The sequence below is a fragment of the Neolamprologus brichardi genome, chromosome 18, assembly GCF_056152115.1.
Source record: "Neolamprologus brichardi isolate AB-2024 chromosome 18, ASM5615211v1, whole genome shotgun sequence".
NCBI lineage: Eukaryota > Metazoa > Chordata > Actinopteri > Cichliformes > Cichlidae > Neolamprologus > Neolamprologus brichardi.
The window spans coordinates 18872-43110 of record NC_142121.1 but is presented as its reverse complement, the minus strand read 5'-3'; the positions used below and the strand labels follow the sequence as shown (position 1 = coordinate 43110).

The window sequence follows — 24239 nt, the reverse complement described above, 5'->3', positions numbered from 1 at the left end:
GGAACTTTTTCTCCTGACTCCAACTGGTGAATAACCTCCCGGAGAATTGGATCAGTTCTCTGTTTTTCATAAAGCTCAGAACGGGATAGGGTGGAAATAACAGGAAGTCCATGGGAATCTTCTGAGTAATTCTCAGGAAGCACTGCTGTGTTGATGGACAGGGATTCGACCAAGCTATACTCAGCTTGGGTCCTGACAACACAGCTTTGGCAAATCGCATCGACGACTTCAACTGATATTTCACCGTTACTGCTGCTTAAGAGATGTTGTTGAGTAAACTGATTAATTAGCTCCTCATCTTTTTGAGCAGTTTCACTAGAGGAAGTACCATCATGTGGCCGACGGGAAAGTGCATCTGCATCCAGATTTTGCTTGCCGGCTCAATACTGTATCTTGAACGAGAAAGTAGAAAGAGCAGCCAGCCAACGATGGCCGGTAGCATCCAACTTTGCTGAAGTCAAGATATAGGTAAGTGGGTTGTTATCCGTGACCACTGTAAAACTTGCTCCATACAAGTAATCATGAAGTTTTTCTGTCACGCTCCACTTCAGTGCCAAGAATTCAAGCTTGTGAGCTGGGTAACGACTTTCACTGGATGACAAACCCCTACTGGCATAGGCTATCACCCTAAGTCTCCCCTCTTGCTCCTGGTAAAGGGCGGCACCCAATCCGGTGGTGCTGGCATCTGTGTGGAGGATGTAAGGCAGTGCCGGATCAGCAAAACCTAGAACTGGTGCAGTGGTAAGTTTGTCAATGAGTGTGTCAAAAGCCAACTGACATTCAGGACTCCACCTGGAACCAAAGGATTGCTTGGGATCAAACTGTGAGCTCTTAGAAGTCTCATTTTTAGAGCTTTTGTGTGTGGATGGGTACCCACGTGTAAGGTTGTTGAGTGGCTTGGCGATCATGGCATATCCCTTAATAAAACGCCTATAGTAGCCAGCGAATCCCAGAAAAGATTTCAAGGTCTTCAAGTTGGTTGGAATTGGCCAGGATTTCAGGGTGGCAACCTTTTCTGGGTCTGTCTCAACACCATTTTCTGAAACAATGTGGCCCAAGTATCTGACGGATGTCTGAAAGAATTTGCATTTTTCTGGAGAAAGTTTTAACCCAAAGTCTATCAAGCGATTCAACACTCTCAGCAAACGGTCTTCGTGCTCCTCAAGGGTGTTGGAGAATATGATCAAATCATCCAAAAACACCAGGACCTCTTTCAAGTGCAAGTCTCCCATGCACTTCTCCATGAGTCTTTGGAACGTTGAAGGTGCATTAGTAACTCCTTGAGGCATTCGGTTGAACTCCCAAAACCCAATTGGCGTTACAAAAGCGGTTTTGGCTTTATCAGCTTCATCCATTTCTATCTGATAATAACCAGATTTGAGATCAAGCACAGAGAACCATTTTGATCCAGTGAGTGCTGTAAACGACTCCTCCAAGTTGGGCAATGCATACGCATCCTTGATCGTTTGAAGGTTGAGTTTGCGGTAGTCAATACATAGTCGGATGTCTCCATTTTTCTTCTTGACAACCACTATTGGTGATGAGAATGATGACTCCGACTCCCTGATAACACCAGCATCTAGAAGCTCTCGAAGATGTTTACGAACAGCTTCTATGTCCTGGGGATGAATAGGTCTTGCTTTGTGTTTAAAAGGGGTATTGTCATGGAGCTTGATATGATGCTTCACTTCTTTAGTGCAACCAAAATCCAAGTCATGATGTGAAAAAACTTCAGACATGGCATTCAATTTTGTTGTGATCCGTTTTCTCCATTCTGCTGGTATTGGTGACTCACCAAAATTGAAAGGGAGGGGTGTTGACAACATCTCCCGATCTGGGGGGTTTGTCACACTGTGCTCAGAGACTATGCAGTCATAGGCTCCCAGCTCTGCAATGACACTCAAAGCTGGTATGCAGATGTCTTGCTCTGTTCCGTTTGATACAACAACTGGGACCTGAGTGTGTGTACCAGCTTTAAGAGGAACTAGACAATTACTGACACACAAACCACCCGGCAGGCCTGAACCCGGGTGCTGAATGACAACACATTGACTAGCTGGGCTGAGAAGCTTGGCAGAACCCTCGACCACAACTGTGCAGCCAGCTGGAATTAGCACAGGAGATTTACTAAGGGTGGTCACAACACCAAGATGATCATTATAATTCTGTTGGCACGTCACTTGGAGAGTTTGCAGAACTGCTCTGTACCCGTAAGAGGTAGGCTGGAATGATGAACAGTTACTAGAAGAGAATTGTTCATAAAGAATTTCAAGTGTATTCATGCCAATAAGAACTGAGGTTGGAAAATCAGGTCTCACATCAGGAACAACAAGTGCAAGCGTTTGGACTGGGACGTCAGTCCCAAGGAAGTCTTTTGGAAATGTCATGGCAACTTCAACATACCCAAGGTATGGAACACACTGACCAGCAGCCCCCTCCACATGAAGAAGTTCATTCAATGGGTGGACTGGCTGATCAGAGAGACGCTCATTATAGAATGAAACTGGAATTGTGGTAACCTGGGAACCAGTATCCAGTAGACACGGGCAGTTGCAACCTGCGATGTTGACTTCTGCTGTACATCTGGATCCAACTAATCCTGGTGGTAATCTAGTGTGGATCTTTGTCTTTGTCTGCATTTTTGCACACGTGGCATGCTTTTTGTTCTCAGCGGGACAAGGTTGGTCCAGCTCAGCTCCTGTTTGTCCCTCAACAGGAACTGGAACTAGTTTAAATCCTCAGAAGCAGGGGACTTTTGCTTCTGCCACTTTTGTTTGTTGTCAAATTGTTTCCGCTTAGCACTTACCAATGCTGAATTGGGTGCATTTTCACATTGTGGCTTAATGTGACCATCTTCTCCACAGCGGAAGCAAAACCCTGGTTTAGGGCTGGAGACGCTAGGTTTTGGATTCTTACCAACCTTCTTCGGCCCATAGGGCCTTGAAGCTGAAGCTGGGCAGGCAGCAACCGGTGGTTTGACATTACACTGCAGTGCTGTCAAAGCTGCAAGCTGCTGTTGTATAGCTGCCATCTGTTGTGAGAGCTGTTTAGTCAGAGTGGTTAGCGCAGTACAGAGGTTAGTTTCTTCCCCAGTATTGGCAAACTGGGCATTAGCGGTGGCTTTCTGTTTTGTCGGTCCCAAATGCTGTTTCATCCTTAATGTCTTAGCTGCCTCTCTGTCCTCTTCAGTTCGAAGGAGTAAGAGAAGTTCAGGAAACTTGGGGGGGTTGTGTTTCTTTTGTTTAAGTTGGAGTTCCGATATTAAATTGTTATCCCAACATCCCCTGCAGAATTGATTCAACAGTCTGTTGTTCATGTCTTTCTCTAAAACACCTCCTCTTTTTGCTGCATGCTGTAATGCCACCTGCAGCCGCTGCAAATAGGCCGAAGGCTTTTCTCCACTGTCCTGGAAGGTGTCCATGTCCACTTGGCATATAACTCTTCCCCATCCTGCACAGTACCATAGGCTGAGTCAAGTTGTTTCATATAAACTTCTGGTGGTGTGTCAAGGCTGAGGTGTTTTACCATATTACAGGCAGGAGGCAGTAGACTGTCACGAATCAGTCTGGTGCGCTGCAGATCAGATATAGATGGATCTTTCAGGGCTAATTCCACACCTGACCGCCATATATCATAATCTGTCTCTTGAATTGGCCTGGGCACTTTACCAGAAAACGCTCTCAGTCGATGGAATGCATGCAGCGAGCTGTCCCCACTCCGAACAACGTGTTCCACAACATAGCGTTGTACTTCAGGAGGGTTGAGATCAGCCGCTGGAATGGAGGCAGAATGCCTCTCTCCACCTTGTACTTCAGCACCACTGGCAACAGAAGGGGACTTTGTCGTAAGAGAGGCTGGTAGTGAAGGAGGAAAGACTGAATCGGGAGGTTTTGAATCTTCTGGTTCTGCAACCACTAGAGTCTCTGGGTCGAGCTCTGCAAGGGACCGGCGTATCTGGGTCATCCCCTCACTGAGGACTAATGCATAATCCCTCCCAGATAATTTGGCTATTCTTTTTAAGTCTGCCAAGTAAGTATTTGTCTTGGAACCACTAACTTTTGATGCATAAATTTCAGATAGACTCTCCATGTGGAGTTTGTCACCTGAATCTGAAATAGATGTGTGCGGTAACAACTGAGACAAACGCGTTAAAGATAAACCCGAAGCGTACTCAGCGACAAGCATGTTATTAAATTCAGATTCTGGTGAATCTATAGTAACCTTGCGGCCTATGTCACCATACTGTTCAAGGAAATGTATGACTTCATCAACTGAGTGCTCAGTTACTCCGTCGATTAAAACCGCATTTGGGATCTTAATGGCAAGTGTCTCAAAAACTTCCATTATGGGGAAAAATAAATTGGTGAGTTTGAATATATATTAATTACTAACCAAATCAGCTCCTGGCTGGCTCGCCAAGAAATGTAACACTGATGAAGCGCCAATGACTCAATACAGGCTAGGTATTGGGTGAGGTATTATGGTCATTATCAATCAGTGAAGTATTATGGTTATTATTATTAATCAGAAGATCTAGGAATGCTACAGGAGCTGATGGGCAGTAATTAATAAACACACACAACACAAAATGCTTTTGCAGGTATCATGTATTTAACCGAACCTCAAAGAAAATTAACAAGAAAAGAAAAGGAAAACTTAAATAATCACTCCTGCTGCAGCTATTCTATTAACCAAAAACCCAGTGAGGGTGCACAAAACAACTAAGCCAATTCTTCCGGCTTGTACCAAGCACCATAGAAAACAGTTCCCCATAAACAACACTTGTTGACATCAAAAACACTGATCCACACTGAAGTCCATGAGTTTTATCTGAGTGTCCATGAGAGATGTCCAAGCGCTATTGTCCATAAACGGGGGAATGGTGTGTATGAGTGTGAAAATCAGTATATTGAGAGAATGGGGACAGAGCGTCGTCTTTGATAGCTTCCTACCCAACCAGTGGAAGCTTCGATTGCGGAATGAGTCCTGCTCCTAGCCGCTCATTGGCGCTTCATCAGTGTTACACAAGGTCCGTCTTTTCTGCACTGAATACTTAGGGCCAAAGACAAAGGTACAGAGAAAGTCTCCCCCAAAGATTCCACCCACTCCTGCAACAAAGAAAATAAGCCCACTAGCCGCGGACAACAGACCACTAAGTGCTCCAGCATTTCCCTTTCTGAACAAAAAGGACAACCCTCCCCAGTGCTTGGGTCCAGGTGGGCTCTGTGTCTATTCGTGGCTATTGCTCCATGTACAATCCTCCACTGGAGGGCAGCCATCCATTTTTCAACAGGAGGCTGCTACCTGCCTTTAGGGGTAGAATCCGAAGCAAAAAACTCAGTCCATTTTGACTCCCTGATTCCAACCAGAGAGCGGAAATTCAGCACCTTAACACAGCATAAATAAAGCTGCTTCTTCCCACAAGAGCAGAAACTATCCAGCACTGGTGTCCCCAGGGAGAGAAGCACGCCACTCCCCTCAGGTTGCTCCACAAAGGCAGGACTGACCATCAATGAAGGGAAAACATATTCGCTGTCATCAGCCCATTGATCAGCTAGGACACGATCTCCAGCAAAGTCTCTCAGTGATGGCGACAGAGGAAACAGGATACAGGCCTGCCGCACGAAGCCAATGCTGTCCCGACCAGACAAACTTCACCAGAAGCCGCTGCACCTCTTCCAGAAGACCAGGTGGTGGCACTACACAAGCAATATGTGTCATAAAGATGAGGCAACTAGATTGTTAGCTACTAGAACTCTACCCCTGTAGGACAGGTAGGGAAGCAACCGGTTATATTTAGACAGCTTAGCCTCCACCTGTTCCCGCACACCCTCACAGTTCTGCTTCACAAAGTCATCATTCCCCAAGTAAACCCCAAGAGTTTTAATACCCCTTTGACCCCAGCGAAGGTTCCCAGGAAGCTTAGGAATACTCGACAAATTCCACTGCCCCACCAAGCAGGCCTCACTCTTATCACAATTAACCCTAGCCGAGGAAGCGTTTCCATACAAAACCAGACATTCCTGCAATTCCTGCACATCCCTTTGATCCGTAATAAAAACATTAACATCATCAGCATATGCCGACACAACGACAGGAGGGCTCTGAACCAGATCTGGCAAAGAGAAACCCTTCAACTTGCTTCTCAGTCTACAGAGAAAAGGCTCAATAGCAATGCTATAAAGCTGTCCAGAGATAGGGCAACCTTGTCTAATCCCTCTCCGAACCGGCACAGGACAACTCAACCCTCCTCCCACCTTCATAACACAGCAAGCATTGCTATACAACAGCTTCACCCAAGTCAGAAACCCCTGCCCAACACCAAAGGTCTTCAAGGTGGAAAAAAGAAAATCATGGTCCACACGGTCAAATGCCTTCTCCTGATCAATAGATACGATGCCAACTTTAGCATTGTACACTTTACAAATATCAAACACATCTCTCGTTAAAAATAAGTTATCAATCATAGACCTATCCGGAATACAGTAAGATTGATCCACACCAATCAGCAGTTCAATGACCATTATCAGTCTGTTCGATAAAACCTTGGAAAGAATCTTGTAGTCTGCACATAAAAGGTCCACTGGTCTCCAGTTTTTAAGAAGGGTTAAATCTCCCTTCTTTGATATGAGAGAGATAACTGCACGCCTGCAGGAAGCTGGAAGTGTCCCTTCTATAAAACATGGCTTAAACACGTCCAGTAGGTCCCGACCCAGAAGACTCCAGAAGTGCTTAAAAAAGTCTGATGGTAAACCATCTATTCCTGGAGCTTTGCCTGAAGCCATCTGAGACACAGCCGCAGACAGCTCATCCAAGGTCATATCCCTGTTCAAAACGTCCCGATCCCCTGGGCTCAGCTGAGGAAGCCCATGCAGAAGTTCCGAAGCAGAGTCCACATCACAGCTATCCGCACTAAACAAGTCTGTGTAAAAGGCCACTGCATACCTTCTCATCTCAGCTGGATCTGTGGTCACCTTTCCATCCGAAAGCTGAAGACACACCATTTGCTTTCTGTGAACCACAGACTTACCCAAATTAAAGAAAAATGTGGTTGGAGCATCCATGTCCTGGACTCTGGTGAAACGTGCTCGAACCAAAGCTCCTTTAGCTCTCTCATGTAAAAAATGGTTAAGCTCTTGCCTTTTAGAATGTAGACCATCATTATTCTGCTGACCTAACTGTGAACCAAACACATTCTCCATATGTGTTATCTCTTTTTCAAGTTCCTGCACAGTTCTCATGATATTGGCTGTTAAAAAGAAAACTAGATTGCTGACAAAATACATGAATTTGGGCCTTTTCTACCTCCCACCATTGAGTAAGGGAATCAAAATCACCCTTCCTTGATCTCCAGTAATCCCAAAAAACCCCAAAATTGTCACAGAATATCCGATCATGCAATAATTTTATATTAAACCGCCAAAAAGATTTGGATTTGCTGGTGGTAGATAGAAACAGCTCTAGTAAAACTAAGTGATGATCTGTAAAAGCAACAGGAAAACACTGACAGTTAATAATTCGAGCAGTAAATGAAACAGACACATAACACCTGTCTAATCTCGCTGCACTAATCCTGCCATCAGTCACTTTCACCCAGGTATACTGCCTGGATGAGGGATGCTTCATCCTCCACGCATCAACCAAAGTAATGTTCCGTAGGACATCTGATAAAGCAGAAGATGACTGAAGATGCGGCTCCGCCCCAGTCCTGTCCAAAGTAAAGTCAAGACAACAATTCCAGTCCCCACCCAACACAACACAGTCCCCTTGAGCAGCACCACTTAATTTTTCTTTTAATGTTTTAAACAAAATCTCACATTCAGACCCTAAGGTTGGTGCATAGACATTAACAAAAGTAAAACTAAAACCTTCAATTTCAGCCTTCACCAAAAGGAATCTGCCCTTTACCATCTCTATGCTGAAAATAATATTTGCATTTAGAGAAGGAGAAAATAAAACAGCAACTCCTGCGCTAAAATTTGTCCCATGGCTAAGAAACTTCTGCCCTCGCCACCACAGATCCCAGTCTATTTCATTTAAACTGTCAGTATGTGTTTCTTGGAGAAAGACTATATCTAGTCTCTTCTGTTTGATCACCTCAGCTAATAAGGCTCTTTTATTCGCATCCCTGCACCCATTCACATTCCAGGAGGCCACCCTCAACCCCTGCACATAAGAGGAAGCCATCAAGAAAGCAAACAGAAAAACCCAGCAGAGATGAAACACCCAGTGTTGTATGATCATAATGTTTTATCGTAAAAACTTCATTGTCTCTATCAATTCAGACGCTTCAACTGTTTCCTCAGACCAGTAACATGTTTCTTCAGGCGATAACGCTTTTTACCATCCAGTAAGTCCAATCCCACAACTTTCTGAAGAGTCTTCCTTCTCTCACCCCAACCAATCACAGCAGATGGCCCCGCCCCTCCCTGAGCCTGGTTCTGCCGGAGGTTTCTTCCTGTTAAAAGGGAGTTTTTCCTTCCCACTGTCGCCAAAGTGCTTGCTCATAGGGGGTCATATGATTGTTGGGTTTTTCTCTGTATCTACGAAGCGCCTTGAGGCGACTTTTGTTGTGATTTGGCACTACATAAATAAAATTGAATTGAATTGAATTGAATCATAACTGACCGAAAGAATTTCTCAACATCAGGGAAATATTCCCTAACATTTACCTTTTTACCAAAGGTGTCATCCAGAAAAGCAACGATTTCCTCCAAAGAATACAAATCCGCACTTTGAGATACACTGTCTGCTACAGAAACATTATCAGAGTCAGAATCACACCCCATGTCATTCGCGTCGTTACCATAACAACCAGCAGGCGTCCTGCACTGCTGCTCCTCCACCCCTCCTTCCCCCGAGGCAACAACACACTCTACACCCAACTCAGAGCTCCCCATTTCATCCATTTCTGCAACGTACTGACCGCAGGTCCAGCCTCCACCCTCTCTTTCGACTTGGTTGTAGTTATGCAATCACTCACTCCACACCAAAGCCGTAGCGTCCGCGGGAGAAACGCCGACCTCACCTCGCACCAAAGGCGCAGCATCCTCTGTAGATAGGGCAGTTTCACCACGCGCTGGAGGCACAGCCTCAGCCAGGACAAGAGCAGCTTCGTACCGCACTAGGGGCACAGCCTCAGTCGGGGCAACAGCGGTCTCACCCCACGCCGAAGGCGCAGCCACGTTTAGTGCCTGCTACCCGCTCACCCCCTCCCCACTATCATCCACAGCAGGTCCCGCTGCAAGCTGCCTATGAGGACCCATTATTTTCTTATGACCCACATCTCCACACTCAAAACATTTCATCTTCCCAGAACTAGCATACACCGTGTAGAACCCTTCTTCATGTTTGACACAGAAGGAGACATCCAGTGTCTGTGTGGGGGAGTCTAAAAACATGAACACTTGCCTCCGAAGGGACTGAACATGCTTTAACTTGGTGTCCTTACAGCCCAGACTCACTGTCTGGAAGCCACTTGCAAATCTCCCAAAGCGCTTCAGCTCTTGCTCCAAAGCCACATTGGGAATAAATGGAGGTACCCCTGACACAGTGATGCGAGTGGAGGGCACAAACCCCTGCTCTTTCAAGAATATGACAACCGCTTTATTCATACGTGAAGCATACGAAATGTTTCCATGTCCCACCTGCTCACCTACAGCCAACAACACCTGCTCGACAGTGGTGCTTGGCTGCGGCACCACCCTGACTCAATGCTTCAAAGACAGGGATGGCGTATGGAGAGAGTGAGCGCGAGTGAGAGAGATATGGAGAGAAAGAGTGAGATATATATATATATATATATATATATATCTTAATCCAGATTTATGAGTTTGACTACAATGACCACATTGAGTTTCAGCTTCAGCACAGTTCAGTTTGGATTTGTTAACATGACCATGAATTAAGCTGACTTCAGCCACAGAAATCCTGAATAAAGGAGTCCCAATGGAGCAGCTCTGCAGCAGGAGGAGAACATGATGTGGAAAACATTTATGACCTGCATGAAACATCACACTGAGAACTGAGTGAAGTATGTGAGTTAATCTAAAGGATGATGTTGTTTCTCCATAGCAGAGCCACATCAGCAACGTCTGTCACCAAATGTTTAATCAGTGATGCACCAGTCAAACTTTCTAAACACCAGACCGAGCCCTTCTCAGGTCTCTTTCACTTCACCTCATCGTGCTTTCCATCAGGGCCGAGGCAAATGGTAGAGTGCGTCTCCAATTCCTGGAAAGCACAACAGTTCTGAAGATGTCACAGGAACCAGTGTTGTAGAATCTGCCGTCTGCCATCAGAACAGTTGAAGGTTTTCTTCAGACTGGTTTATTTGGTACTTGTGTGATAAAGGTCTCAGATCTCAGACATAAACTCTGTGTGATCTGTACGCACATAGCAGCTATCACTGTCTAATCTATGAACAAATTCAAAAACAGTATCAAAATTAAAATAAGTATTAATCATCTATTGAAGTAAATTTGGCTTCATACTTTTACAATTTAGCTGAAAAGTAAACATGTCATGGTGGAGGAAAGTGGGAGCGCCTCCTATGGCCTGTTAGTCCTTTTAAATGAGGGGGGGGGGACTCCAGGCCTCCAGGCCTCCAGGCCTCGAGGGCCTCTGTCCTGCAGGTTTTAGACGTGTCAGCTGTTTTCCATGACATCTTCAACATGGCTTGAAGTTCTCCAGAAGCGTGGTAATGAACTAATCGTTCGATTCAGGTGTGTTGACTTGGGGTGGGATCTAAAACCTGCAGTGCACTGGCCCTCGAGTCCTGGAGTTCCCCAGCCCTGTTTTAAAGGTTGGTTTAGTGCTTCAGCCTCTATCCATTTTCTGTGGGATTCTTGTGTTTTATGTCCAGTGGCAGTGATTAGACACATAATGCTGGTGCAGACATTGAAACAGTTTGTCAGAAGGTGTCTGTCTTTGGCAGCATGTTTTTATTTATTTATTTATTTCAAAATGATCGTTAACAGCTCGCTGTGTTCGTTGTAGCTTAAAAAGGGGCCACCGGTGCCTCCTCCACCAAAGGTCACACCAACCAAGGAGGTGGTAGAGGAACAGATCATCGACCTCTTTGGTGGAGAATTTTTACCTGCTCCTTCGCCATCACAGGTATGAGTCCATGTGAATAACGACGGCAGATGTCGTGTGAGTTACAGACTTGCTTACTTGTTTTTGCACTGTCATCCGCAGCCCAATGAACGGCCCGGCGAATCTCTTCTTGATCTGGACTTTGATGCTTTTCAACCAGATGAAAGCGTTTCACCAGTACCACAGGTTCCCTTTATTACCCGAAAGCATCCACACATACACCTGAAAACCATAGCAGTGCACAGGTCTTATTTCTGACATCTCAGCAGGAGCGATTGAGAGCTGAGTCTTCAGTTACTGTAATGATGACAATGGGAAGCAAACTGATAAATAATTCACCTGCTATCAGCTAACAGACTAGAAGACAGGTGGCATTTCAGCTGCTGACACACCTGTTAGTAGCTCTTCGGTCCTTAATTCTCAGATTAGATTTTTATATTTCTTCTTGTTGTATTAAAAATTACTTCTGAAGATAAGCGGTTTTATATGGATTTTCTTAAACTGTAATATATTTGACAAATCAAACAGTCCAAGCATTGTTCCTTTCTTCCTGCCAGTACCTCACAAACTGTGTTAGTTATTCAGTATTTTTGCTCCTTTCAGACTGCTGTACCATGGGACATGTGGTCGGTGAGTAACTAACCCTAACCCAACTACTTCTTATTCTACAGCTTGATTTAATGAGAAAACGATCAAGTAAATCCATAAATCCAGATTGCAGTGGTAAATTCAGTTTTATCCCCTTTTTAAGGCGAATAACCAAGCTGCTCAGCCTGTAAGTAAACTCACATAGTTCACTCTGTAACACATCATTTATTAATAAAGTTATTCACTCCATCAGATGGTCTTGTTAATCCAGTATAGTCTGCACAAAGTCAACGCTGGTCAACAAATGGATCTTTCTGGGTCAGTTTTTCTTTCTTTGGAAATGTAAATCATTATTTTAGTTAGTCGTGGTATCGCTGAAGAGCTGTTGCCACATATTTACAATTTCCACAGTTTCAAAAAACATTATCAAAAAGAGGAGATGGAGCAGTTAGTTAAATTCAGGAAGCCCCACAAAATGTATTCTGTACATCTGGATGCATCGTTCCAAAATACCGTGTCCAGATGAACAGAATACATTTTCTGGGCTTTCCTGACATAGATGATTGAGCATTTATCAAGACCAAAGCGTATGGGAGATTTCCCCAAGGCTGGTTGTCTTACCCCCTGTTTAGTTTAAGACAAAAAATATATTAACCACTTATACACCAAAACACAGCATAGGTTCTCGGAAGCTGTAATCTTATAGTGTTTATATGTGTAGTGGTACTAGTAGTATAACCTTTTTAAAATTAGTTTGGGGGAAAAAAATCATATAAATATATAAATAAAACCCCATCATCTCATATTTAACTTTCTCTAAAATGGATTCATTCATGTTGTGAATTTTAGGTGTGTGGGTTAAAAAAGAAACAACACAAACAAACACATACCTAGAACCACCGACTAATTCATTTTGACCCCAAAGAAATTAATGCAAAACAGTTGCAGCATGCCTGGTTGCCAAGCAACACTCTTTATTTGCACATGAAGACTGTTTGACATGAAGACTGCTGTATCAGAACAGCTGAGACACGGTGTCTCTTTCAGACCCCAAAATATGCCACTCCAAAAATTGGTGCACCCCAGGGATCGGGTCCCCCGACACAAATAGAGTAACATAGTGTACGCTGTTAAGTACCAGGAGGATTGCCAGGATTTATACATCGGGGAAACCAAACAACCTCTGGTGAAGCAGATGGCACAACACAGAAGAGCTACCTCGTCAGGCCAGGACTCTGCAGTCTATTTACACCTACAGGCCAGTGGACACTCTTGTCGTGTCCAAATTCACGGGCTGCATTCCTCCTGAGGCCGCATTTGTAGACCGATTACGTCACAGCGACGCGCCGAAGGCAGTCCGAATTGTAATGATAATGGTTATGAATAGTAACAGTAAAATAATATTCTAATCTCCACAATATATATTTCAATGTGCAAACTCTGTGAAAATGTTCAGGTGCAAGGCACTAGAATAAAAATACAGCAGCTAACGTCTAATGGGACTATGGGTCAGAGTCCCATTGAAATTAAAGTTATGGCTATATCTGCATTCATTAAAAAAATAATCATCTACTTTACATCTAAGATGACTGCTGAGTTGTACACGTTGCTTCTTCAAGGACCTGACCGATTCTATAGACTACGGTCAAATGAAAGCAAAATGCCCCCCAAAAGTCCAACAGTAGACTAGAAGGTTTCTAATCTAGTGATTTTTTTTCTTTGATTGTTTATTTTAAAACTTCACCTTGAAGTTACATTGAAGAAGTGCAGGTGCTTCTATCAGAAAACTGAAACAGTTTGATCAGCTGTGACTGGTCATCTTTGTGCAGACGACACTGTATTCTCATTTCCTTCCATGAAACCACATGTCTGCCTGATAACATGCTGTGTTGCACAACCTTGTACTGAGGTTAGAGTGGGGAGGGGCAAACTTTAATTCATCATTCGCTACCTGTCCAAGCAGGCTGCAGATACCGGCTTTGTCGCTGACTGGTCTGCTGATTTTGGTTCAGTGTCAGCCAACGGAGAAGATGCTTCAGGAGCTGAGGAACCTGCTATCCTTGGAGGTCCGACTGTGGGGCAGGAAGGGGCACAAGAAGGGGTGCAGGGTGAGACTCGGGGCTGGCCCCAGGGAGAAGGGATTCAGCCAGGTGGAGAATCAACAGCAATCACCCGGGACAGTGAAATCACACCAGCTGAAGATGAGGTTAGCAGCTGGGAATCTCAACCTAATTCCAACCTTCATTCCTCCCTGTGCTGTGGAGAGGATGATAGTACAGGGCAGGCAGATTCAGGGGCAGATGAATTAAGGAAGGAAGATCGCAGAAAGTCTACCCCGGGACTTATATTCACCAATGAGTACGGTGAACAAATTGAGGAAATTGCAGAGGACAGAGGAGACAAATGGTCCAGGTCTCCTGAAGGGTCAGGATCTGAATATGAAACTGCTGAGGAGTGGGGTGATGGTGGTCAGGGAGGAGGCTGGGCAAGTGCTGATGATGAGCTTTCATATGATGATCGAACCCAAGAGAAGAGCCAGAAGGTTCAGGCAGGTGGAGATGTCCCAGGAGATTGTCCTCAAACAAGAGAAGTTGTTTCCGATTGTTCTAGTATTGCAGCCAAAAGAAACAGAAATAATTCATCCGAAGCAGTGCCAGAGAGACTAGATCTTTATCAAGATCACTGTGAAGCTGAAGGAGAAACAGATGAAAGAGTTTATTTCTCTGAAACACAGGGAGGTGCGTTTGATTTTGATCTTATCTCAGAAAAACAGGGAGGAGGTACGTTTGATTCCGATCTACTTGCAGAAACTCGTGGAGGAGGTGCGTTTGATTCTGATCCTTTTGCAGAAACACAGGGAGGAGGTGCGTCTGATTCAGATCTTATTGCGGAAACACAGGGAGGAGGTGCGTTTGATTCCGATCCTTTTGCAGAAACACAGGGAGGAGGTGCATTTGATTCCGATCCTGTTGCAGAAACACACGGAGGAGGTGCGTCTGATTCAGATCTTATTGCGGAAACACAGGGAGGAGGTGCGTTTGATTCCGATCCTTTTGCAGAAACACATGGAGGTGCGTTTGATTCATATCTTATTGCGGAAACACAGGGAGGAGGTGTGTTTGATTCCGATCCTTTTGCAATAACTCAGGGAGGAGGTGCGTTTGATTCTGATCCTTTTGAAGAAAAACAGGGAGGAGGTGCGTTTGATTCCGATCCTTTTGCAGAAACAAAGGGAGGAGGTGCGTTTGATTCCGATCCTTTTGCAGAAACTCGTGGAGGAGGTGCGTTTGATTCCGATCCTTTTGCAAAAACACAGGAAGGAGGTGCGTTTGATTCCGATCTTATTGCAGAAACACAGGGAGGTGCGTTTGATTTCGATCCTTTTCCAGAAACACAGGGAGAAGGTGCGTTTGATTCAGAACTTATTGCAGAAACAAAGGGAGGCGGTGCATTTGATTCCGATCCTTTTGAAGAAACACAGGGAGGAGGTGCGTTTGATTCTGATCCTTCTGAAGAAAAACAGGGAGGAGGTGCGTTTGATTCAGATCCTTTTACAGAAACAAAGGGAGGAGGTGCGTTTGATTCAGAACTTATTGCAGAAACAAAGGGAGGCGGTGCGTTTGATCCAGAACTTATTGCAGAAACAAAGGGAGGCGGTGCATTTGATTCCGATCCTTTTGAAGAAACACAGGGAGGCGGTGCGTTTGATTCTGATCCTTCTGAAGAAAAACAGGGAGGAGGTGCATTTGATTTCGATCCTTTTGCAGAAACAAAGGGAGGAGGTGCGTTTGATTCTGATCCTTTTGAAGAAAAACAGGGAGGAGGTGCGTTTGATTCAGATCCTTTTGCACAATCACATTGTGGAGACAAAAGGGGTGGTTTTGAATTTGATCCATTTGCTGAGACTTCAAAGAAAGGTGAGGCTGTGTTAACTGGGGATAGAAAGAGTGGGTGGGATTTTTCCAACAGTTTCCCAGCCATCTCTTCAGGGACCGGGGCTCCTGCTTCCAGCAATACCTCCTGGCAGGAAGGTAGTGGCAGCAAAAATTCTGCATCCATCTGTGGAACAGCAGCAGCAGGAAATAAAGAAGTAAAAAATCCCCGAATTCACAAAGAACCAGAAAATTCAGACATGTCCGAAGATGAGGCGGCAAACCGGAGATTTGGAAAGTTGTACCAAGAGCTAGATACAGAAAAGGAAGAGGTACTTGACTCCCTTCCTTCTGTAGTTGAATGGTAGATTAGAAAAGAATAGAAACAAATTTCAAACAGACCTTTCCTGTCTACCACCCTCCCAGAGACTGAGAAACAGTGAAAGTCCTAAAACCTGGACCTCAGCCTGAGCTCCTCCTGCCTTTCCTTTTGCTTGCCTCCATCTCTTACTATCCTCTGCTTGTTCATTCCATGTTTACACCCATTTCAAATCTAGTCCATCTTGTTATTAGATTGGTCTTACTTGAAGGCTTCTAATATTATTAATACTAACATATATCTCTGGAATTCAATTTAGGTGGCCAATACATTTAATGGATTTTCACAGGTAATTTTATTCTAAGCTTAAAGTATTTGGATCCAAAACACTGAAATGAATTGAGTTGTTGTGATTAGTGTCTGGGTTTTGGTAGAAGATCATTCTTACTAAGTCAACTGAAAGTTTGGGTTTCACCAATGATTCGCTCTAATTCATTGTCATTTTTACTATTTTCTCTAGTTTCTACAAACAATTTTCAGACTTAGAGTAGAACAACGTAAAAAGATTACAAGCAGGAAGGGGTCAATGCAGAGTTCAGAGATCACTGCCAGAGACTAGTGACTTTGAAAGTAGACGGCGAACCCAACAGCTTACTTCCCCAAAGCCAAGAAGCCTTTATTGTCCAAGTAATGTTAGTCTCCTCTCCAAGTGTCTCTGTTCTATGTCACAACAATGTTTGATGAGAGTGTTCTGCAGATGTACTGAAAGTAAAGCAACAGCACTCCTGCTACATTTGAATTTTTCAAACGTAGCTCCTTAAACCTGCATTTGAGTTAAATCTGGAGATGGTTGCTTTCTCCAAAGATTCTAACCATAGCATGTTAGAGAAGAAATCTGAGAAAACTTTCACGGGGGGAAATTCTCTATGTATGATAACTGTTGAAATCATGGATCTCCTCTCATAGGACCATAATTTTTGAAGGTGCAGTTGCAGAACTTTGATTGCATCTTATCTTATCCTAGATCCCCATCTCTTAAATATTTCCCTTTTATTTGTGAATGCTAAAAAAGGATGCAAATCTCAATCAGTCAGTTGTGACTTGTTTTTCTCTTTTTATTAAACACATGCACTCTTAAGGATCCATCATTTTTCGCAGATTTTGATAAGATGGTGAGTTTTATAAACATTTGTGTAACCCCCCCCCCTCCCCATCTTCCATCTAACTAAGTATCTACACACCCATTTACAGTTCTGTGAAAAACTGAATCCACTTCATTTTTCATTAACCTGCTGTGATGCTTTCTGTGGGACTTTCTCTGTCACTGTGAAGGAGTTTATGTCCACTCACTTATGCACAGCCTTCTGAAGGTCCAACCACAGCATCTCACTCAGGTTGAGCTCTGGACTCTGACTGGACCATCGTAGTTGCTCCATTCTTTCCTGTTTCAGCCGTTCTGTTGGATCTTTGTGCTGCTGCTGATGGTCTGAACTTCAGCTGTGGGACAGACAGCCTCACACTGACTCTAGAACACTTAGACAAGAGTTCACGGTGCACTAAGATCATCGTCCCTCCTCCACAGTGTTGACAGCTGCTCTCAGGTGTTTTTGCTGATATGCTGGGTTTGATTTTGTGTGTTATGGACAAACATCTCCACTTTGGTCTTGTCTGTCTGAAGGATACTGCTCCAGGAGGCTTTCTTTTTAGACAGAAGAAGCCTTCCCCTGCAGTCCTGCATGCTCAGGCTTTTTTTTTAAGTCATACTGCCATGAAGTTTAAGCTTAAACCTGCAAACTGAAGAGTCTGAGATGGAGCTCTTGTATTTTTTTGGAGTTTTCCACAGTAAATGATAAATGGACTTGTAGTTGCATACTGCTTTTGTGCTTTAGCTGACCACTGCAGGCTTTGTGCTTACAAGCCTTATTCACCATAGCTGGACTGGCCATCGGGCATACCGGGCATTTGCCTGGTGGACCGATGTTTGTTTTTTTTACGTTTTTTTTTAATGCTGGCCGATGTGTAAAAATAAGTCAGTTGTTTGGTAGTGGCTATGGCGGAGCTTCCACAGAGTCAGCAGGTGGATGAGAGAAAGGGGAGGCAGGAGGAGGAGAGACACGAGGCGGCTGCCGGTCCGAGTGTCAGGTGAACTGAACTTCAGGTAAGAAGTTATGACTGCAGTGTATCTGGGTCAGATATAAACCAAGTTTATGTGGAGTTTATTTTCGCTGTGCTGACTTTTTACAGTCAGTTACAATAACTCGTACTGCGTACTAGCTAGCATGACGGAGTTTCTATACAGCTGGGTGGGTGCTGTGTTACTGATAGTGAACTGTATTTTACTCATGAGGTTAGTAGAGTTGCTGGTCATGATATCGGTTTGGATATGTGGTAAGAGAGGGAAACATGCAGATGAAACCAGGAGATGTCCTTACTGAATCATCAGAGCTGAATAGGTGATGGAGTAACAGGTTTACCTTTTAGGTGACATGGATGAGTTGAAGGGAAGTTATGAACTGTTTCTGAGAGACAAATAACACCAGGATCCTTTTCTAAGTAGCTGACAGCTGGTAACTGTGCAGGGGCGGGTCTAGCAAAGTTTTGCCAGGGGGCCAGGTAGGGCATTAACAGGGAGAGGAGGGCACAAAGAAGTACTTCTCATTTAAAATGTCTCGCTTTAATATATAATGATCTGAATCTTAAAAACCAAAGTTTTTATCTGATCTAAAATGTATAGAAATCATACATATATACCAACAAGACTGTACATCACTGTCACAACAGTGTTTGTTTTCATTCAAAGGCTTTATGGCTTTAATACCTGGTGGGCCGGTCTCTAGTCAAAATGCCCGGGCTGATTTTTTTGTTCCAGTCCAGCCCTGTTATTCACCCACTCACACACACATTCATTCAAGTGGGTTTTTTTTGTTTGTTTTAAAAGCCAAAATCCCTTGTTAAACACTGTAATGCATGCATTGGAGGAAAATTCAGTATCTTGGCCAGGGATACTTTGACATTAAGGCTGAAATAGCTGTGGAATCGTCCATTGACCTCCAGACTCCTAGACAACCCACTGAACCACAGCCATCCTATGATCTAACGTTGGGGTAAATTTGCTGTGACGTTCACGCCAGGGAAGATTGTGACATTGTATTAACACACACCAGAATGGTGCAAACCAGCAAATTTCCAGAAGAGCTGCTCTTACAGAGGTGCTCACACTTGATAAACAATCATAATTGGTGCATTTTCTTCAGCACCTGGCTGCTATGGAACCTCCTAATTCCTTAATTAAGGGTGTACTTAGTTTTTCACAGAGCTGCATATGTATGTACTTATCACCTACATAGGTAACTACATACTTTTTTTTTTACATCATGTAAATATTTGATATCAGTCCTGAGATGTATTTATTTCTGCCAGTGAAAAGTCTTAGACTGACCTAAAGCTTAACTTGTAATCATATAACTGTTTAAATGCTGGGAGCTGATATTATGAATTCTGTTGGCGTTTAATGAACATCATACTAAATATTGTGAAATGAAGTGGGACATTTAAAGTTGAATGCCATCTTTCTCTGCAAAAGAATGAAGGAAACAGTGAATCAAATGACACTCTGGAAGCTGCAGAGGCCCAAGCTGCAGGCTCAAGAGAGCCTGCAGCAGAAGACAAACCTCCATCTCTCACTACTGGAGGAGAGCAAGATGAGTGCCCACCTCTTTTAGCTGGAGAGGAACCTGTATCTTCCACTGCAGGAGCAGAGATGGAGGAACCTCCAGCTCCCCCTGCTGGTGAGGTGGAAGAATCTGGAGCTGCTCCAGCTGGTCAGGACGATACAGACACACGTTCAGACAGCCTGAAGGAGGAAAAGCCTGCTGTGAGTGGATAACCTTGTAAAAATGCTGCCTTTTGTGATAACCTAATCATCATCTCATCAATATCATCACTGTGACCTCCATCTCATCGTATCATCATCATCACTGAATGAGAAAATCATTGAACTCCACACTGGAGATGTGTCAGTGTGGAAATCATTCTTCTGTTTCAAGCCTGTATCCAGTGCACATGAAATGTCTTTTTGTGTAAGGATTTTAACCCTTTGCCCTTCTCATTTCATGCCAACAAACCCATACCCCAATCTTTACCCTACCCCATCCATTTTATGACACAAAATGAACTAAATGTCATAAAACAATGCTGCTTGTAAAAACAAAACAAAAACAAAAGCCTTTTCAATTAGCATCATTGAGTTTAAATCGTTATATTCTACTGTTTTCCCAAAAAGTTGTCTATGTTCATCTGGACGTAGCGTTTCCAGTGGGATGACGATAAAATGTTTCTCCCACTGAAAACGTCCAGATGAACAGAATCAACTTTTTGGATTTCCTTACCTGGATCATTGAGCAGGTATCAACGCAAAATCTATTTTATTTTCCCAAAGTCAACAGTGGTATCTCCAGGCTCAGAACAGGCAGAGGTCAGTGAGGTAGGATACTCCACTTCTTCTGTTTGTTTGCTTTCACTGTCATTTTTACTTTTTATTGGCAACAATTATTGAACAACATAGGTGTGAATGTGAGTGCGAATGGTTGTCTGCATCTGTGTGTTAGCCCTGGCACAGACTGGCGACGTGTGCAGGGTGTACCCTGCCTCTCACTCGAAGACAGCTGGGATAGGCTCCAGCCCCCCCATGACCCTGAAGAGGATGGATGAAGTGTTGAAATGAAATGATGAGAATGAATGCAGGTCTCTGAAAGAGACCTTGAAGAATAATGGTTTGACCCCTACGTTGGTCATTTTTTGAAACAAAATCCCTTTTTTTCCCTGTGATTTTACACATGCTGAATTCAGGGTGGTGGTCACTGTTTCATATCTCTTTTCTCACATGTGAACAGGGAGGTCAAAGTTCTAATTTTACAAGAGCAAAAGTTATTATTAAATGTTTGTTCAAACATTCAAAGGCCACACAAATATTCTCAAATGGAAATGATTTCTGTCTGTAAACAGATTCCTCCTGCTGAACAGGCCAAAACTTCTCCCAGTGAAGCAGCTTCATCGGTGAGTGCAGCATCATCACTTTAGATTCAGAAGAAATCATGAAACTTAACTCAATGCCCGTGTGTGTGTGAGAGAGAGAGAGAGTGTCTTTACATTATTTACATTTGATCTTTTACATTGTGTATAATGTCTATTGATTGTATTGTTTATTTTAATATTTGTGTACAGCGCTTTGTGACTGCCTGTCTGTGAAAAGCGCTTAATAAATAAACTTTACTTACTTACTTCAGTTGTTCACACAAAGCATAAAGGTAAAAAAAAACAATATATGCAGTGTTATCTTCATTTTAGATTTCAAAAAGTATTTGCAGCTCCCAGAGTTTTCTTTTGCGTGGAAACCAGGTCCAAGTGGCTCTTTGGGTGTTAAAGGTTGCAGACCCCTGGTCTAAACCAAGGCTCAAAACTAAAAAACTGACATAATTTCAGATATAAGAATTGTTTTTAATACTTGAAAGCAAATCATTTGCAGTTGTAACGGCCTGTAGAATCATTACACTAGAATGTTGTTTGCTTTTTGAGATGCTCTGCAGGTCTTTACTGCAGCACAATCAGCTGCTGCTTGTTTGTGGCTCTCTGCCCTCTGTTTTGAATTTATTAACTGTAAAAGTGCCCTGCTGGGTTGAGATCAGCTAACTCTTTCAGCCATAGAAAAATAATGCGAAATTAAGTGGGACATTTCATTTCGCAAGATGCTCTGCAGCAGTAACCTTCTGTGATGCTATAAATATGAAATGAAAGTATTTAGATGTGATCGCTAAATGCTGAATGTCCTTTGCAGGAAAATATGCCAATCCCTTCTGTTGTGATTGAGCCTGCCTCAAGTAATGAAGGTGATGATGACCGAGATGCTGACATCATCTCTCCCACTACAATCAGCGACAATGGGGTGACAACTGAAAACCAGAACATCAAGCATATCAGTCCTTCTGGGGGAGCATCTGGACTTCCTGATGATTTCCTTTACAAGGTGAGGCTTCTTAGTAAAAGCAAATATTTTATGCTATCAATTGAGGAGGAAAAATACTTTTCTAACGAACTGTTAAAATGTGGAGTCTAATGTCTGTAAACTATGATGGATACCTGCAGGTGGAGACCATACACGACTTTGAGGCTGCAAATTCAGATGAACTTGACCTGAAGAGAGGCGATGTGGTTTTGGTGGTTCCCACTGCCTCAGTGGAAGATCAGGTGATAATAGCTGGTCACACAGAAATGTAATAAATAAAAGTTCTTCACCAACATGAAAAACAACATCTTAACAGGATTGTTCTGATGTTTTTGTATGTTTGCTGCAGGATGCCGGCTGGCTCACAGGGATCAAGGAAAGCGACTGGTTAACATTTGGAGCTGGTGCTCAAAAAGGACTTTTCCCAGAAAACTTTACTCAACATTTGGAGTAAGATGTTCCCTGACATGGCAAAATGATAAGTAGAAACATGAGTAATCTGTGTCCCAGCCATTGAATCAGCATGTAGCCATTCCTTTTCTTGTACGTTGTACCTGCTGCAGCTGTCTGCTGGACAAACAATAAAGTTTCTCTGGCAGGTGAAACTGTACTAAAATGAAATGTTATTTTAAAAAAAAAAAGAAAGGAAAAAAAAGAAGAGAGAGAGTAGTACTCTTCCCAGTTCCCCTGATGATTTAAGCATGGTGTGGTAGTATGTTCCACCCTCCTGTGGAAGTAAGATATGCCTTTTGTTTAAATAGAAATTATATATAAAACAATAATAACTCAACAACAAAAAGCTTGAAGTGACCAGGTGAAAACAAAGGAAAAAGATAAACTGTCTTTGCACTGTGTGGTAATCATTTTGTTTTGCTATGAAAGACTACAGAAACTTTAATGCTGTGATTTGTTTGTGAGTGCAACATGAAACTTGGGTTTCTTTTTTCTGACACGTTGTAACTGTAACTCTTGAATCACTGTTGATGTTTTCTGTGTTATCATTATTGGGTGTGTGGTGATTGATCTTTCATTTGTAATATGTGTTGATGAACTAACTCACTGGCCAGTGTTGCTTTGGTTCTGCTAAGGGGATACTGATGTTTATTGTCTGGGTTTTGGCACACAAAGTAGTGCAAATGCTGCATGAAAATCCTAAATATTCAAAGTACATATACTAAAGATGACAAATAAAGAATTTCTTGTGTGTTACGCATAGATTTGTGTATGGCATATCATCTGAAAATTTGGTTACAAGAAAAAAAAAAAAGCAAATAAGGAAATTTTTTTGTCAACGGTTTAAGTGTTTCATCAAATAGAAGGTATTAACAAACCAGTCTGCAATTATTATTTTAGGCTTCAGAAAAATTACTCTTATACTCTAGAAAATGTAAACCTTCATCAAAGTGGTTTTAATAGCCAGGTGAAGCCTCCCAGTAGACCTTTATGTGATGCACACAGCCTTGAGATAATATTGGTGTAATGAATTAAATAGTAAATTCCATGTTTGATATTGTATATGGTTCTATGCTAATAAAATAAATAATAAAACATTAATGTTTCAATCAAGTAATTGGACCAAATGGTATCTTTAATGTTTAGAAATCAGTCAAAAGATAAAAAAGGGTATGCTATTAGAATTATGTTTTTAATTATTCTTTAAAGATTTCAATGGTTTACATTAGGCTATAGCCAGCTCTAAAACGGGGTTCACTGGAAATGACTGAATAACCCTAACGCCTAGAATCCACAAATTCTGTGGCATCCTGGTAGCAGCATGCACCTGCCTGCCAAGTTTGGGCCAAAACGTGAATTTTTAGGGGTTAAGTATTGTCATGTCTAGGGTTCCCTGGTGGACTCAAAATGCAGACTTGCAGTTCTCACCTTAGTGTGTTTAATTGCAATGAATGATTTAAAAACAAATGATGCTGAAGCTCCTAAGTAAGATCCTTAATCCTTTTTCCACAAGATAACTCTTTGTCAGGATTACTCACATCCAGGGTCCAGATGCTTGTTCTTAGTAACCAATCCAGCATTGAATGGATGTCCTCCTCCAGCCAACGAACTGCTGATTGGACAATCACTTGTAGGTGAGGTAATCAACCAAGGTGCTGATAGATGGGAGCTGGAGGAAGACCTGCCTCTAAAACACAATTCAATTCAATTTTATTTATATAGCACCAAATCATAACAAAGGTCGCCTCAAGGCGCTTCATAGATACAGAGAAAAACCCAACAATCATATGACCCCCTATGAGCAAGCACTTTGGCAACAGTGGGAAGAAAAAACTCCCTTTTAACAGGAAGAAACCCATCTGCTGCGACTGGTTGGGGTGAGAGAAGGAAGACAGGATAAAGAGATGCT

The 24239-nt window shown here is 42.9% G+C and overlaps 1 protein-coding gene across 10 annotated transcripts in view; it reads left to right on the top strand.

The window, feature by feature from the left end:
* Positions 1–23443, top strand: part of amph (amphiphysin) — a 52589-nt gene extending 29146 nt beyond the window's left edge. The window contains exons 11-23 of one of the 10 annotated variants that reach the window (XM_035914932.2): positions 10999–11118; positions 11200–11283; positions 11701–11727; positions 11849–11872; positions 13649–13891; positions 16196–16225; positions 17016–17048; positions 19460–19750; positions 20315–20359; positions 20881–20931; positions 21710–21898; positions 22018–22119; positions 22227–23443. In XM_035914932.2, coding sequence (XP_035770825.2) covers positions 10999–11118; positions 11200–11283; positions 11701–11727; positions 11849–11872; positions 13649–13891; positions 16196–16225; positions 17016–17048; positions 19460–19750; positions 20315–20359; positions 20881–20931; positions 21710–21898; positions 22018–22119; positions 22227–22331 — 1344 coding nt within the window. In that variant the 3' untranslated portion in view covers positions 22332–23443. Of the gene's footprint in view, positions 1–10998; positions 11119–11199; positions 11284–11700; positions 11728–11848; positions 11873–13648; positions 15890–16195; positions 16226–17015; positions 17049–19459; positions 19751–20314; positions 20360–20880; positions 20932–21709; positions 21899–22017; positions 22120–22226 lie in introns of all 10 variants that reach the window. The other 9 variants (XM_087831395.1, XM_006807017.3, XM_006807022.3 and 6 more) reach the window with 9 other exon arrangements.
* Positions 23444–24239: the final 796 nt, after the last annotated feature.